General features: G+C 49.6%; 1 protein-coding gene across 1 annotated transcript in view; it reads right to left on the reverse strand.

The window, feature by feature from the left end:
- The window catches only part of npr3 (natriuretic peptide receptor 3), a 91,522-nt gene that overhangs the window by 27,251 nt on the left and 48,310 nt on the right, over positions 1 to 15,961 (reverse strand). Inside the window, exon 2 of the mRNA XM_037680738.1 lies at positions 13,069 to 13,191. Within this exon, the coding sequence (XP_037536666.1) occupies positions 13,069 to 13,191 (123 nt within the window). The remainder of the gene's footprint in view (positions 1 to 13,068; positions 13,192 to 15,961) is intronic.

Raw genomic sequence — 15,961 nt, forward strand, 5'->3', positions numbered from 1 at the left:
ATATATATATATATATATATATATATATATATATATATATATATATATATATATATATATATATGCTTCCATTAGGTAAAGTTATTAAACAGCATGGAATACATTTTCATTGGTATGCTGATACTCAGTTATATTTGTCCATGAAACCCAATGAATTCAATTGGTTACTTAAGTTACAATCATGTCTTAAAAATGTAAAAAAAAATTGGATGACCCAAAATTTTATTTTCTTACAAGACGGAGGTTTTGTTTTTGGACCTGAGCATCTTAGGAATAAATGTTGTGTTTCACTTTCTCCAGATGGCATTAATTTGGCCTCCAGTTCTAACGTTAAAAACCTTGGTTATTTTTCATCAAGATATGTCTTTTAACCCCCACATTAAAAATATTGCCAAAACCACTTTCCTCCACCTGCACTCCCTAAGATTAGAAACATCTTGACCAAAAACAATGCAGAAAAATTGGTCCATGCATTTATCACATCTACTGTAGGTTGCAATTGTTTACTTTATGGGTGTCCACAAACTTTAAGTTCTATTTCATATAAGCTTCGCCCTTTAAGGCTGTCGCTGATGGTTTATCCCGTTATGCGGAGCATTACACTGAAAACATTTAGTCCACGCCCACCTGCTGTGTTGGCCCCACCCGGTCCGTATAAATTACGTGAAGAGCGGGTAATCAGCTCCCATTTTTCTTCAGCGAGCTAATAGCACTGTCAAAAGAACGAAGAAGGAAAGTTGTGTAGATGACCAACCTTTGTTAAGAATGCTTGGCCAGTCACATCGACCTCCGGTCGTCCGGTGAGCTCTCCTCCCCAAGGAGAAGCTGACGAGCAGTCTTGTTTCAAGGTAAGCACCGAGGAGTATTTCTCAGTGACAGGTCGCTACACGCTGGACAACACCATCTTGTAATTTTCCTCTTATCGTCGACCCCCGGAGCGAATCGGATGGTTCCTCTGGGACAGGCAGCGTCAGCAGCGCCCCCCCGGGGCTCATTCCCTCCTGGAGAGTGTAGTGTCGGTGGAGGGGGGCTGAGCGAATGCTCACCTCATCCCACCTCGTTTCGCATTGGCAATCACACCGCTCCCAGCCGACAGCACCCTCTGGGGTTGCCCGCGTCACCCAGGAGTGGCTGACATGAAGAGACCTTTTTTACGTCCCGCGCCTTTTCCTGCCAGTTCGGATGATCCGGCGGGAGGGATTTTTTTCTAGGCTCCTTTTCAGGCTCACCGTCCTGACCCCATCTGGCCTCGTTTTTCCCAACAGGGCATCCTACGGGACGAGGCCACAGCCGGTTTTCCTGGTAGATTGGGGGCCCGGTTCCCACAGCCCGCGCCCATCACCAGAGCAGAGGGGTTTTCACCGAGCGGTTTTTCCCTCAGTGCCCCCTGGAGCCGAGCCTGACGGAGGCTTCATCGGAGCAAGATGTCCAGGTGGACTAGCGTCCCGCGCCTCCCGTTAGCGTAATCCAGACGGTGACACCGATCTTCGACTGAGCTCACCAGCATGCGTTCCAGACGGCCGCAGCGAACAACACGTTACGCTGTTGGTGTACATGTTCAGAGGTGGGAGGAGACAACGCTCCGTCTGCAGAGCAGCTGACGTCACCCCCAACTGGTGCGCCTCTTTGCTGTCTGCCAGCCCGCATCGCAGCCAAAGGACGGAGTTTTTCAGCGTTTCCCTGAGACCGCCAACAGATGGCGCTCTAGGACAAAAAATGGCAGAGCAATTGACGGTTGTGGCAGAGAATGTGTGTAGGTGACACGAGTTTGGAGTAAAACATCATTTAATGATGAAAGTGTCCATTTTTAGCCAGTTTGTCAGCTCAGATGATCTGACAGTGGCTCTCTCTCACACCCTCCACACGAAATGAGCCGGTGGCAAGACGGTTCCATGGCCGTCTCGCTGAGCTTCAGCTCGTCCGGTCCTCTTCATCCCGGCAACAGAGTGTCCAACGTTTTTCCCAGAGACCCCCAGCAGACGGCGCCCTGGGCCAACGAATCCCAGAGCTCATGGGGGAAAAGATTCAGAATGATGGTCTGCAGAGGGTGTGTGTAAATATGACACAAATGTTGAATAAAACATCATTCAATGATCAAGTGTCTGTTTTTAGCCAGTCTGTAAGCTCGGATGGAGTCACAGCGGCTGCGCACACACCCTCCACACATAACGAGACGGTGTCTTTAATAAGGGTTTTTTAAACTCACCGTTGCTCCAAGACATGACGAGACGCTCATACCTCACAATGGTAAGCGAAATAACTCGTTGTCAACCTGAGCTGCACGATCCTCACCCAAGCGGTGTCAAACGTGCACTCACGTGACGCAAACATTCTTCACCCAAACGGCGTTGCGTTGATGATGGTGTACACACAGCTCCCAGGCGTTCACCAGCCCACATCGGCATAAATGTGGGACGGCAGGTCGGGTCAGTGGAGGACCACACTCTAAGTAAGAGCGACACACGCCGCATCGAAGCAAACGTGAGCCGCTGTGGCGCAGGCAGCCTTCATCCACCTCGTCTCAGCGCTCGGCCGCTCATGGCAGCATAAGCGTGAGACAGCTGAACGAACCCAGTGACGAGTCTCACTTCCAGCGAGAGCAGCGTGCGTCCCACCAGAGAAAATGTGTGCTCCCGTGGGGCTCGCAGTCTTCACTCAAACGGCACGGTGTAGATGAAGTCGCACTCACAGCTTTGCAGCGCTCGCCCGCTCATGGAGGCATAGATGCGAGATCTCAAAGCGAACACAGCGCAGGACACCACACGCGGCAGGAGTGACACGCGTTTTCACCGCAGTGGCGTCAAATGTGCAGCCCCACGGCATCATCAGCTGCCACGCTTCGCCTCAGCACACACCGGCCCACCTAGACATGAAGGTTGGTCCGCGGTCCGAACACAGCACACGGGCGTGTTCAAAGCCCTTTTCGAGAAAGCCTCGCCTTGGGTCACGAGGAAAACATTCCCGCAACATGACAGCGGTCAAGGCGGTGGACTGGATGGCATCCGTACAAAACATTACGTATCACTTAAACACACGTCCACTCCACGAACGTTACGCGGAGTGACTAAAAACATGCTCGCCAGACAGATGGATGGTCAGGGTGTTATGCAAAGGTTACACGTTGCAATTTGCAACCTGACCCCCTCCGTTCGGAGGAATTTTAGAGACGGTCCTGTCATCACCAGACCAAATCTCATCCCTAAATGCAGAAGTCCAAGAGCTTCTGATAAAAGAAGTAATCTCCAGAGTTCCCAACGGAGAGAAAAACACAGGGTTTTACTCACGTTACTTCCTGGTTCCCAACCGGACCGGAGGGATGAGACCGATTTTGGATTTGTCAGCTTTCAACAAAGTGATCATGGACAAACCGTTCCACATGTTGACAACCAGACAGCTGTTGGACAACATCCAGAGAAATGACTGGTTTGTTTTCCGTCGACCTGAAAGATGCTTATTTTCACATACCGATCATCCCAAAACACAGAAAATTCCTGCGTTTCTCCTTTCAAGGGATGAAGTATCAGTACAACAGGCTGCCGTTCAGTTATCCTCTCGCGCCTCGTACGTTCCCAAAGTGTGTGGAGACAGCCCTGTATCCGTTACACAGAGCAGGGATGAGTTTTGTTTTACCTGGACGACCTGCTGCTGCTGTCACGCTCCAGACAGGAAGCAGTGATGCAGGCTCAGGTGTTGACATCACACCTGTTAAATCTGGACTTCACCATAAATTGGAAGAAAAGCTCAATTTTCCTGGCCCAGACAACTGTTTCTCTGGGAGTGGAGCTAACTCAACCACCATGAGGGCTCGTTTATCACAAACGAGAATCGCCCCTTTAAAAGACCAGCTCCGTCATGTAAGACCTGGCAGAGTGGTAAAAGCTGTTTTCCATCATGAAGCTGTTAGGAATGATGTCATCAGCTCACACAGTTGTCCCACTGGGTTTATTTCACATGCTCACCTCCAGAGGTGGTTTGCGCGTCTGCGTGTGGATCCAGAAAAACAAAAGAGACGGATGATCACTGTTCCTCCCTCCGTGAGAGCAGCTCTCCGACACTGGGGAAACACCCTGGTTCTGTCGGAGGGAGCCCCCGTCAGCAGACCCACATCACACGTGCCAGTCTTCACGGACGCGTCGCTGTCAGGCTGGGGGGGGACATGCCTATCTCAAGCAGTAGGGGCGCTGTGGTCCCATCACACATCTGCCCACATAAATGTTTTGGAGTGCCACATGGTGCTGAACGTGATTCAACACTTTGCTCCCGTGCTGCAGAATCAACACGTTTGGATTCACACAGACAACAAGGTGACTGCTGCGTACATAAACTGGCAGGGGTGTGTGCGCTCAGCCCAGATGTTACACATTGCGCGAAAGTTACTGTGTTGGGCTCACCAAAATCTGCTCTCCATCAGAGCAGTTTACATACCCGGTGTTCTGAACAAAGGGGCAGATGTGATGTTCAGGGGCAGTCAACGTCACGTGGGCTCAGTGTCAACTTTGGTTTTCTCTGAGCCCGCGAGATGAACCACCGCTGGGGGTGGATGCGTTTGCCCACAGCCCATGGCCCAAAACGCTTCTGTATGCATTTCCTCCACCTCCTCTGATTTTACGGTCCCTGAACAGAGTACAGGAGGTGGGATTGACAGCCCTCCTGGTGGCCCCCGAGCGCGTGAACGCATGGTTCCCAGTCCTGCAACGCCTGCTGTCGGGGCGCCCATGGAAACTGCCATGGAGGGAGGATGCTCTCCTCCAGGCAGGAGGAGCGATCAGGAGTTACCCAGAAATAGGCCAGCACCTGTGGGTCTGGCCACTGAGCGGATCCGCTTAGAGAGGATGGGTCTCCCACACGATGTAGTGCGCACAATCCAGGATTCACGTGCTGCATCTACCACAGCGCTGTACACATCAAAGTGGACAGTTTTTCAGAGCTGGTGTACAGAGAAAGGTGTAGAGGTCATCTCATGTCCACTAGGTGGCATGCTGTCCTTTCTACAGCAGCTGATGAACAGAAATTTGGCGTCCAGCATGATTAAAACGTACGCTGCAGCCATCTCTTCCTGCCACGAAGGGTTCGGAGACAGAACAGCTTTTAATCATCCGCTGATGAAGCGTTTTTTAAAAGGTATACAGAGACGCAGGTCTGTTCCACCCACTTGCTCCACAGTGGGTTTTAACGCTGGTCCTGCGAGCCCTGATCAAAGCCCCATTTGAGCCTCTAGATCAGGTCCCAATTAAATTCTTGTCACTTAAAACAGCCCTGCTGCTGGCTTTAACATCCGATAAGAGGGTGAGTGATTATCTGCCCTCTCTGTTGCTCCGTCATGTCTTAGAATTCAGGCTGACGGCAGCTCAGCTGATTTAAGACCAAATCCAGCTTTTATGCCTTAAAACATCACAAGCTCTTTTAAATCAAGAGCGATATCGTTGGAGGGGTTTTTCCCTTCCCCCCACAAATCAGAAGAAAAGGCGTTTTTCCATCTTCTCTGTCCGGTGCGGGCGTTGACGTGTTACATAACACGCACAGCTGCAATGCGTCAAACTCAACATTTGTTTGTGCATTATAGAGATGCACCTGCAGGTCGCCCGTTATCCACCCAGCACTTGTCACACTGGCTGTGTGAGGCCATTTCTGAAGCCTACAGAGCATCAGATTTAGAGCCTCCTGTCAACCTCAGAGCACACTCGACCAGGGGTATCGCATCTTCGACTGCCTTGCATAATGGTATGACAATGCAGGATATTTGCACTGCGTCCGCATGGTCAACACCCTGCTCATTTATTCACTTTTATCTACGTGATGTGACGGCCCATTCCATGACACTTTCTGTCCTTAGTGTTACAGAATGAATGTTATTGTTTCATGGAACTCCGTTTTACTCACATCATTTCTACATGCATTTACAGTGTGAGATGTCGTTATCAGTCACAAGTTGTGATTGTTATTTTGGTTCTATTGTCACTAATCAGTTCATGACTATTCTTACCAATCAGTTCATTTGATTAATAATCAGTTCTGTTATTACTAATCTCTTCATACTGTTCAGCTGTAACCGGTTGGTTCATGGCTCTTTTCAGCATATTTTCCCTCCCCGTTGACATTTTTCCGGGGCGTTCATGCATTCAGAACGCATAGTTACACAACATGCGTCTGTGCATGGCACACATAATTACGCAATGCGTAATTACGTACATGGGGAGCTGAGTGACAAGATGTTTTTTGGGCAAGCTTCTGCTTCATACGGTGTTCGAATGGACCCAGTGAGGCGAGGACCACATCTGCTTCGCCCTTAAACCATCAGCGACAGCTTTAAAGGGCGAAGTTATACGAAATAGAACGTTGGTTATGTACTATAACCCCAGATTCTATGAGTATAAGCGTAGTCCTTTAAGCATCGGGCCTCACTGGCTCCTAAATGGCTGAAGAAAAGTTATTTGGGAGCCGATTACCCGCTCTTCACGTAATTTATATGGACCGGGTGGGGCCCACACAGCAGGTGGGCGTGGACTAAATTTTTTCAGTGTAATGCTCCGCATAACGGGATAAACCATCAGCGACAGCCTTAAAGGGCTACGCTTATACTCATAGAATATGGGGTTACAGTACGTAACCAACGCTTTAAGCAGATCCAAAATGCTGTTGTGAGTAGGAGATAATGTTTCTCCAGTTGTAGCTTCGCTCCCTGTCAAATTAGGAATTAAATTCAAAATCTTCTAACATACAAAGCTCTCAAAAACCTAGCTCCATCTTAAATTATAGATCTTTTTGTTCCATATTTTCTTAACAGAGCACTTCGCTCTCAGACTGCAAGTTTACTTGTGGTTCCTAGAGTTTCCAAAAACAGAATGGGAGGCAAAGCTTAGTTATCGGGCTCATCTCATGTGTAACCAAATTCCAGTTTCTGTCTGAGGATGACACATTGCCTACTTTTAAGATTAAGCTTAAGTCGTTCCTTTTTGATAAATCCTATAGTTAGGGTTGGCTTGGGTTTCCTGAGCTATACTTTAGTATGTTGCTATAGGCTTAGACTGCTGGAGGACAAATTGACCACATTTATCCACTATGCTACAGTCTTTACTTACTCTACTCAACCTGTTTTTGTATTTGTAACTATTGCAATCCTTCACATGTTTTTTCTTTCTTTCTTCCAATAGGAGGTACACCTGCACCTACATCTGGACCTTTGTCCCCGATGTAAGACTGATCACAGCCCTCCTGACACTAAACAGCATACACAATATTACTCTGTTTGTTTAACTCAGGAGCCAGGCAGAAGGAGAAATCCCACACAAGACAGGCTCTAGAGCAATGTGGATATCCTAACTGGACCTTCCTGAAAGCAGAGAAGAAACCCAAACAGGACTCCAACCAGCCATCAGGTGAAAAGGAGGAACCCAGATCCAGACCAGTGGTCATTCCATATGTTGCAGGAGTATCAGAGAAACTGAGACGTTTATTTTCTAAACACAACGTCCCAATGGCTTTTCAACCCCAAAATACATTACGGCAAAGACTGGTTCATCCCAAAGATCCAGTCCCCCGACACAGAGTAATATTGTGTATGCTGTTCAGTGTCAGGAGGGCTGTGATCGTCTTACATCGGGGAAACTAAACAGCCACTGGCCAAAAGGATGGCTCAGCACAGACGATCAACATCATCAGACCAGGATTCTGCAGTCTACACTCATCTCCAAGCCAGCGGTCACTCTTTCAGGGATGAAGATGTTCACATCCTTGATAGGATGGAACGATGGTTTGAGAGAGGAGTAAAGGAGGCCATCATTGTTAAAAGAAACCATCCATCCATTTTCTTCCGCTTATCCGGGGTCGGGTCGCGGGGGTAGCAGCCTAAGTAGGGAGGCCCAGACTTCCCTCTCCCCAGCCACTTGGGTCAGCTCTTCTGGGGGAATCTCGAGGCATTCCCAGGCCAGCCGAGAAACATAGTCCCTCCAGCGTGTTCTGAGTCTTCCTCTGGGCCTTCTTCCGGTGGGACGTGTCCGGAAAACCTCACCAGGGAGGCATCCAGGAGGCATCCTAAATAGATGCCCAAGCCACCTCAAGTGGCTCCTTCAAACGTGGAAAAGCAGCGGCTCTACTCTGAGTCCCTCCTGGATGATTGAACTTCTCACACTATCTCTAAGGGAGAGCCCAGACACCCTGCGGAGAAAACTCATTTCAGCCACTTGTTTCCGAGATCTAATTCTTTTGGTCACAACCCAAAGCTCGTGACCATAGATGAGGGTAGGAACGTAGATCGATTGGTAAATTGAGAGCTTCGCCTTTTGACTCAGCTCTCTCTTCACCACGACAGACCGGTATAGCGCCTACTTCACTGAAGACACTGCACCTATCCGCGTATCGATCTCACGCTCCATTTTTCCCTCATTTGTGAACAAGACCCCAAGATACTTGAACTCCTCCACTTGGGGTAGGACCTCCTCCCTGACCCAGAGAGGGCACTCTACCCTTTTCCGGCTCAGGACCATGGCCTCGGATTTGGAGGAACTGATCTTCATCCCGGCCGCATCGCATTTGGCTGCGAACCACTCCAGCGAAAGCTGTAGACCACGATCTGATGAAGCCAATAAGACCATATCATCTGCAAAAAGCAGAGACGCAATCCTAAGGCCACCAAAACGGATCCCTTCAACACCTTGGCTGCACCTAGAAATTCTGTCCATAAAAGTTATGAACAGAATCGGTGACAAAGGGCAACCTTGGCGGAGTCCAACTTTCACCGGGAACAAGCCCAAATTACTGCCGGCGATGCGGACCAGGCTCTGACACCGGTCATACAGGGACCTAACAGCCCGTATCAAAGGGCCCGGTACCCCATACTCCCAGAGTATCCCCTACTGGGTTCCCCGAGGGACAAGGTTGAACGCCTTCTCCAAGTCCACAAAGCACATGTAGACTGGTTGGGCAAACTCCCACGCACCCTCCAGGACCCTGCTGAGAGTGTAGAGCTGGTCCAGTGTTCCACGACAAGGACGAAAACTGCACTGTTCCTCCTGAATCCGAGGTTCGACTATCCGATGGACCCTCCTCTCCAGAACCCCCAAATAGACCTTAAAAGTGAGGCTTAAGAGCGTGATTCCCCTGTAGTTGGAACACTACGGTCCCCCTTTTTGAATAGGGGGACCACCACCCAGGTCTGCCAATCCAGGGGGACTTCCCCCGATGTCCACGCAATATTGCTGAGTCGCGTAAGCCAACACAACCCTACAACATCCAGACCCTTAAGGAACTCTGGGCGAATCTCATCCACCCCCAGGGCCCTGCCACCGAGGAGCCTTTTAACCACCTCGGTGACCTCAGCACCAGAGATTGGAGGGCCTAACACAGAGTCCCCAGGCTCCGTTTCCTCAGTGGAAAACGTGCCGGTGGGATTGAGGAGGTCTTCAAAGTATTCCGCCCACCGACCCACAACATCCCGAGTTGAGGTCAGCAGCACACCACTCCTACTATAAACAGTGTTGGTGGCGAGCCGCTTTCCCCCCCGAAACGCCGGATGGTGGACCAGAATCGCCTTGAAGCCATGCGGAAGTCATTCTCAATGGCCTCTCCGAACTCCTCCCATGCCCGAGTTTTCCTCAGCGACCATCCGAGCCGCATGTCGCTTGGACTGCCGGTACCCATCAGCTGCTTCCGGGGTCCCACAGGCCAAAAAGGCCCGATAGGACTCCTTCTTCAGCCTGACAGCGTCCCTCACCAACGGTGTCCATCATCGGGTTCGAGGGTTGCTGCCGCGACAGGCACCGACAACCTTGCAGCCGCAGCTCCAGTAGGCCGCCTCAACAATAGAGGCACGAAACATGGTCCACTCAGACTCAATGTCCCCCACCTCCCCCGGAACATGTTCGAAGTTCTTCCAGAGGTTGGAGTTAAAACTCCCTCTCACAGGCAACTCTACCAGACGTTCCCAGCAAACCCTCACAATACATTTGGGTCTGCCAGGTCTGACCGGCATCCTCCCCCACCATCGGAGCCAACTCACCACCAGGTAGTGATCAGTGGACAGCTCCACCCCTCTCTTCACCCGAGTGTCCAAGACGTGTGGCCGCAGATCAGATGAGACAATGACAAAGTCAATCATCGAACTGCAGCCTAGAGTGTCCTGGTGCCAAGAGCACATATGGACACCCTTATGCTTGAACAAGATGTTCATTATTGACAATCCATGACGAGCACAGAAGTCCAACAACAGAACACCACTCGGGTTCAGATCAGGGGGGCTGTTCCTCCCAACCACACCCCTCCAGGTCTCACTGTCATTGCCCACATGAGCATTGAAGTCCCCCAGCAGAACAAGGGAGTCCCCAGGAGGTGCACTTTCCAGTACCCCCTCCAAGGACTCTAAAAAGGTGGATTATCTGAACTGCCATTTGGTATATAAGCACAAACGACAGTCAGAACGCGTCCCCCCACATGTAGGCGGAGGGAGGCCACCCTCTCATTCACTGGGGTGAACCCCAACACACAGGCACCAAGTTGGGGGGCAATAAGTATGCCCACTCCTGCTCGGTGCCTCTCACCAGGGGCAACTCCAGAGTGGAAGAGTGTCCAGCCCTTCTCAAGGAAACTGGTTCCAGAGCCAGAGCCATGCGTAGAGGTGAGTCCGACTATTTCTAGCCGGAATCTCTCAGCCTCACACACCAGCTCAGGCTCATTCCCCACCAGTGAGGTGACATTCCACGTCCCAATAGCCAGCTTCTGTAGCCGAGGATCAGACCGCCAGGGTCCCCGCCCTCTGCCACCACCCATCCCACATTGCACCCGACCCCTTTGGCCCTTCTCACAGGTGGTGAGCCCATGGGAAGGGGGACCCACATCTCCTCTTCGGGCTGTGCCCGGCCAAGCTCCATGGGTAAAAGCCCTGCCACCAGATGCTCGCCCGCGTGCCCCACCTCCAGGCCTGGCTCCAGAGTGGGGCCCCAATGACCCACGTCTGGGCAAGGGAATATTAAGTCCATTTATTTTTCCTCTTCATCGGGGTCTTTGGGCTGCACTTTGTCTGGTCCCTCACCTAGGACCTGTCTGCCATGGGTGACCCTACTAGGGGCGTAAAGCCCCTGACAGCGTAGCTCCTAGGATCATTGGGACACTCAAACCCCTCCACCACGGTAAGGTGGCAGCCCAGGGAGGGGTGAAAAGAAACCGTTCATCATTAAACAGGGATGGAGGCCTCTGTGTTCAACTGTCCCCCTCTTACAATGCTGTTATTGCTAGTATCACTCAGCCGCCTGTGAATAGTAAACAGCCATCAGTGTGCTAATGATCCATCGTTAGGCTGATGGTCCTTGTTTATGTGATCAGCTGGTTTTGGTTGTCGGCAGCAAAACTGGTTGATCCACTCTGAGAAGGTGCCATTTATAAGACTGAGCTGAATACAGCACCTCAGACGGAGGAAGTCTTACGGATGAAAGCCGAAACATTTCTACAATTTTTTTGTTTTGTTTTTATTTAATATCCAGAGGACCAGATGTAACTTTTTTAGATTTTTCTACCTGGATTATTGAGCATGCATCAGGATACAAAGGATGGATAGTTGAGCAGTGTCTCTTTATGAAAAATGGGAGGGAGGGCCCTTGACATAACTGTGCAGACATGGTGACATGGCAGACTCTCGGTGATTTGAGCTCTTTAGCCTAGCATTTTTCACACAAAGCTTTTAATAAAAAAAAACCCAGAAAAACAAGTTCTCGGCTTCTTTTTGCAGAGAAGAACAACTTTCTACATGAAGGCACAAGTTTCAACCGTGAATTTTGGAGCTTTGACAAGACGAAGGTTTTTTCCAGAGGTCGGCCTGTTAGCTTAGCTCATAGCTTAGCTTCTCAGCTTAGCTGCTTTTAACGATCCAAAAACGCAATTTTGGACAGTTAAAACAGATTTTACAGAGAATAAAGAAGGGGGGGGGGGGGGGTGTGTCAGTGAAGAGCACCAGAGTTGAGCCTTTGCCATCCAATGTCTTCAGTAGAAAGAGAGACAAGAAATGATAAAGCTGATATATGAAAATGAGGTCGATAATTTTCATTCATCATGCGATTAACTGATTTATAATTTATCACGACAGGCCTATGCAGATGGTAAAAATTATTTATTAAAATGTGGTCTGACTCTGGCTATCTTTCCACAGTGTACTCCAGTAGAATAAATCTTAAACATTAGGGCAGAACTTGGGCAGGGACGGATGCAGTTTAACAAGTCAGGCACTCAAAAATAAATTGTTTTGAAATATGGCCTCACAAAATGCAACTGCACAGCTCACTGCTCATTCAGTTGTAAACCTTTAATATTCTGCAACAAAGAATTTTACTATTTCCTTGCAAATGTTTGTAATTTTGGGTCACCAACTAGTCGTCAAACATATCAGAGCTATCCATCCATCCATTATCTTTACCCGCTTCTTCCATTTTGGGTCACGGGGGTCGCTGGTGCCCATGTCCAGCAATCACTGTGCGAGGGGCGGGGTACACCCTGGACGGGTCGCAAGTCCATCACAGGGCCAAATGGAGACAAACGAGACAACCATTCAATCTCTCACTCACACCTAGGGACAATTTTAGAGTTACCAAACAGCCTAACATGCATGTTTTTGGTCTGTGGGAGGAAACAGGAGTACCCGGAGAAAACCCACGCATGCACAGAGAGAACATGTAAACTCCACCCAGAAAGGCCCCTGGGCCAGGGTTTGAACCAGGGACCTGCTCGCTGAGAGGCAGCAGCTCTACCAGTTGTGCCACTGTGCTGCCCAATGTCAGAGCTATGAGGAATTATTTTTAGGTTAACTGCTAACTAAAGTGTCAGTATGTGGGACTGAGAGTGTCAATAGTTCTGTTTAGAAAATAATGGTTAAAGAGAATTATTAATATTACTCTAATGACCACATTTATATAGAAAAAGGTAAATAACATGAGCATGTCATATAACAGATTCAAAACATCACAAAATGTGTGGATGGATAAAATGTACATACAATGAAACTAAATCATCCACAAGACTGTGAACATGTAATATAATACATATAGATTAATTAGTAAAACACAATAAAATAATTAGATGTGAACTTACCATAAGAGGAGGCGTTGAAGAGATCAACGTTAAAAAACATGTAACTTCCATTGGTCAGCTGCTGTTTGTGAGCCATGAGCATTATCTCTCGAATTCTCTCTGCTCCAGCACACATGATCACCACTGAGGAAAGATTCCACAGACACTCATAAGCCAGACGCAATACTTTGTATGAATATCACATTTTAAATATTATGTCAATGGAAGTTAAGCCACTCTACTTTAGGGCTAACATCGCAGTCACAAAAGATTAATAAAGAACTAACAACTTCTGCTAAATTTAAATTTGGTAACTTCAAGTACAACATTTTTTTAAGGACAGTTCTGCGGGAAGGTCGAATTCATGTTGTCTCACTGAAGTCATCTTTACACCAACCGTTCCTGTGTCTTCTATCTGGTACTTTAAAAAAAAAAATCAGGCTTCCATTTGTCAAAACCAACAGATATAAACTTATTTATTGTTTTTTTTTTTGTTTTTTACCATTTACCATTTCCCTGTTGAACTCCAGAAGGATGTCTGTTTTCTATTATATTTTAAGCTTGACTCTATGTCTGCTGTCTTTGTATTTATATACAGCTGTACTTTATATTCATGATTTAACTTTTTTGCTGCATGTGGAATGTATGTTAATCGTTTATGCTCCCACTGCAACATAGCAAATGGCCCTACAGAAGACATTTAAAGCAACTGAACTGGACTGACATTGGATTAAAATTTTATGCTTTTATTCAGAAATCTTTGTAAGGATGGTACCTTTTTGTGGCCCAGTTTGTGTCTGTGTTCCCTAGTGCTCTCTAGTTAGTTCAATTAGTGCCACCCTTATCTCGTCCCAGCTGTTCGTAATCACGTCTCGTCTTGTCACTGTATATAAGCCGTCTGTCAGTCTTGTTCATTGTCGCATCGTACTCGTTGGGTCTCCTGTGTTCCCCTGAGTCTTCCGAGTTCCCTGAGTCTTCCAAGTCCTCCTGAGTTTCCCGAGTCTTATCTTCCTGTTTATGTAAGTTTTGCTGTCCCGTCAGCCTGTTATTTTGTATCTTTATTTATCATTAAATACCTATTTTTGTATTCTGCTGAGTTGAGTCCCTGTCTGCACTACTGTGTTCGCTCCTGCCTAGAAAATCCTGACATTACGACGCGACCAAACCAGAACCCAGCGGGCAGGGTCTCTCTCGGCAAACTCACCTTTTTTCTTTTTCCCTCCACGAGCCATGGATGGACGAGCTCCACTCGGTCCCTGTCCTTCTGCCGTCCCACTGCCGCCATAGTTGCAGAAAACGGTTCCGGAGGCAGTCTGCGGCAACCGGCCCGGTCTCGTCGGCTGAGCAGAATTTTAGAGCTGGTTCCGGTGTTTCTGTGGGAGCGGGATCCGCCGCCTCACCTCCCAGGTTTCCGGTGGGGGCGAGATCCAACGTCCCGCGGGAGCTCCGGTCTACTCCTGTTCGGTTCGGTGAGTCCGGTCCACTTGACGCCACAGGGGCGGGTTCCATCGCCTCACCTTCCAGGTTCCTGGTGGGGGCGGAATCCGGCCTCTCACCGCCACACAGCGCCGTGGCTGTCCGACCCAGCCTGACCGTACCTCTCGAGCGTTTTCCCAGTGACTCCGTGGGGGCGTGTTCCACCACCTCACCTTCCAGGTTTCCGGTGGGGGCGGTACCCGTCACCACACCCCCACATAGAGACATTCCCTTCTTATTCTCATTTTCATCCGAAGAAATTATGCAAATAAACCAAACTTTACTAGATTTATTCCGTTCAGCTAAAAATAGCCCGGCTTCCATCGACATCGTGTTGTCTCAGATGGAAGATTTTGTATTACCTATTCCTGGTCTTGTACGGCTTCCTGAGTATAATCTATTACTAACAAAGATAGGGACTTTAAAAACCCCTGTAGTCACTGCCATCTCTGAACCCATGCTTCATGCAGCCCCCGAGGTGGTTCCCACGCTTCACGCAGCCCCCGAGGTGGTTCCCACCCTGCACGCAGCCCCCCGAGGTGGTTCCCACGCTGCACGCAGCCCCCGAGGTGGTTCCCACGCTGCATGCAGCCCCCGAGATGGTTCCCACGCTGCACGCAGCCCCCGAGGTGGATCCCATGCTGCACGCAGCCCCCGAGGTGGATCCCATGCTGCACGCAGCCCCCGAGGTGGATCCCACGCTGCACGCAGCCCCCGAGGTGGATCCTCACCTCTCCTGCTCCGAGAGGGTCCAGGTGGACGCTCCTCACTTCTCCTGCTCTGAGGGGGTCCAGACAGACGCTCCTCACCTCTCCTGTTCCAAGGAGGTCCAGACAGATGCTTCTCACCTCTCCTGTTCCGAGGGGATCCCATCGGATGCTCTTCACCTCTCCTGTTCCGAGGGGGTCCAGACAGACGCTCTTCACCTCTCCTGTTCCGAGGGGGTCCAGACAGACGCTCCCCACCTCTCCTGTTCCGAGGAGGTCCAGACAGACGCTCCTCACCTCTCCTCTTCCGAGGGGGTCCCGTCGGACGCTCCTCACCTCTCCTGTTCCGAGGGGGTCCAGGAGGATCCTGTTCCTGCTGCAGAAGATTCTATTCCTGTTCCTGCCGCAGAAGACTCCGTTCCTGCCGCAGAAGATTCTGTTCCTGTTCCTGCCGCAGAAGACTCCGTTCCTGCCGCAGAAGATTCTGTTCCTGTTTCTGCCGCAGAAGACTCCATTCCTGCCGCAGAAGATTCTGTTCCTGTTCCTGCCACAGAAGACTCCGTTCCTGCCGCAGAAGATTCAGTTCCTGCCGCAGAAGTTCCTGTTTCCGTTCCTGCCGCAGAAGACTCCGTTCCTGTTCCTGCCGCAGAAGATCCCGTTCCTGCTCCTGCCACAGAATATTCTGTTCCTGTTCCTGCCGCAGAAGATTCCGTTCCTGTTCCTGCCGCAGA

The sequence above is a fragment of the Nematolebias whitei genome, chromosome 8, assembly GCF_014905685.2.
Source record: "Nematolebias whitei isolate Nwh7 chromosome 8, NemWhi1, whole genome shotgun sequence".
In the NCBI taxonomy this organism is placed as follows: Eukaryota; Metazoa; Chordata; class Actinopteri; order Cyprinodontiformes; family Rivulidae; genus Nematolebias; species Nematolebias whitei.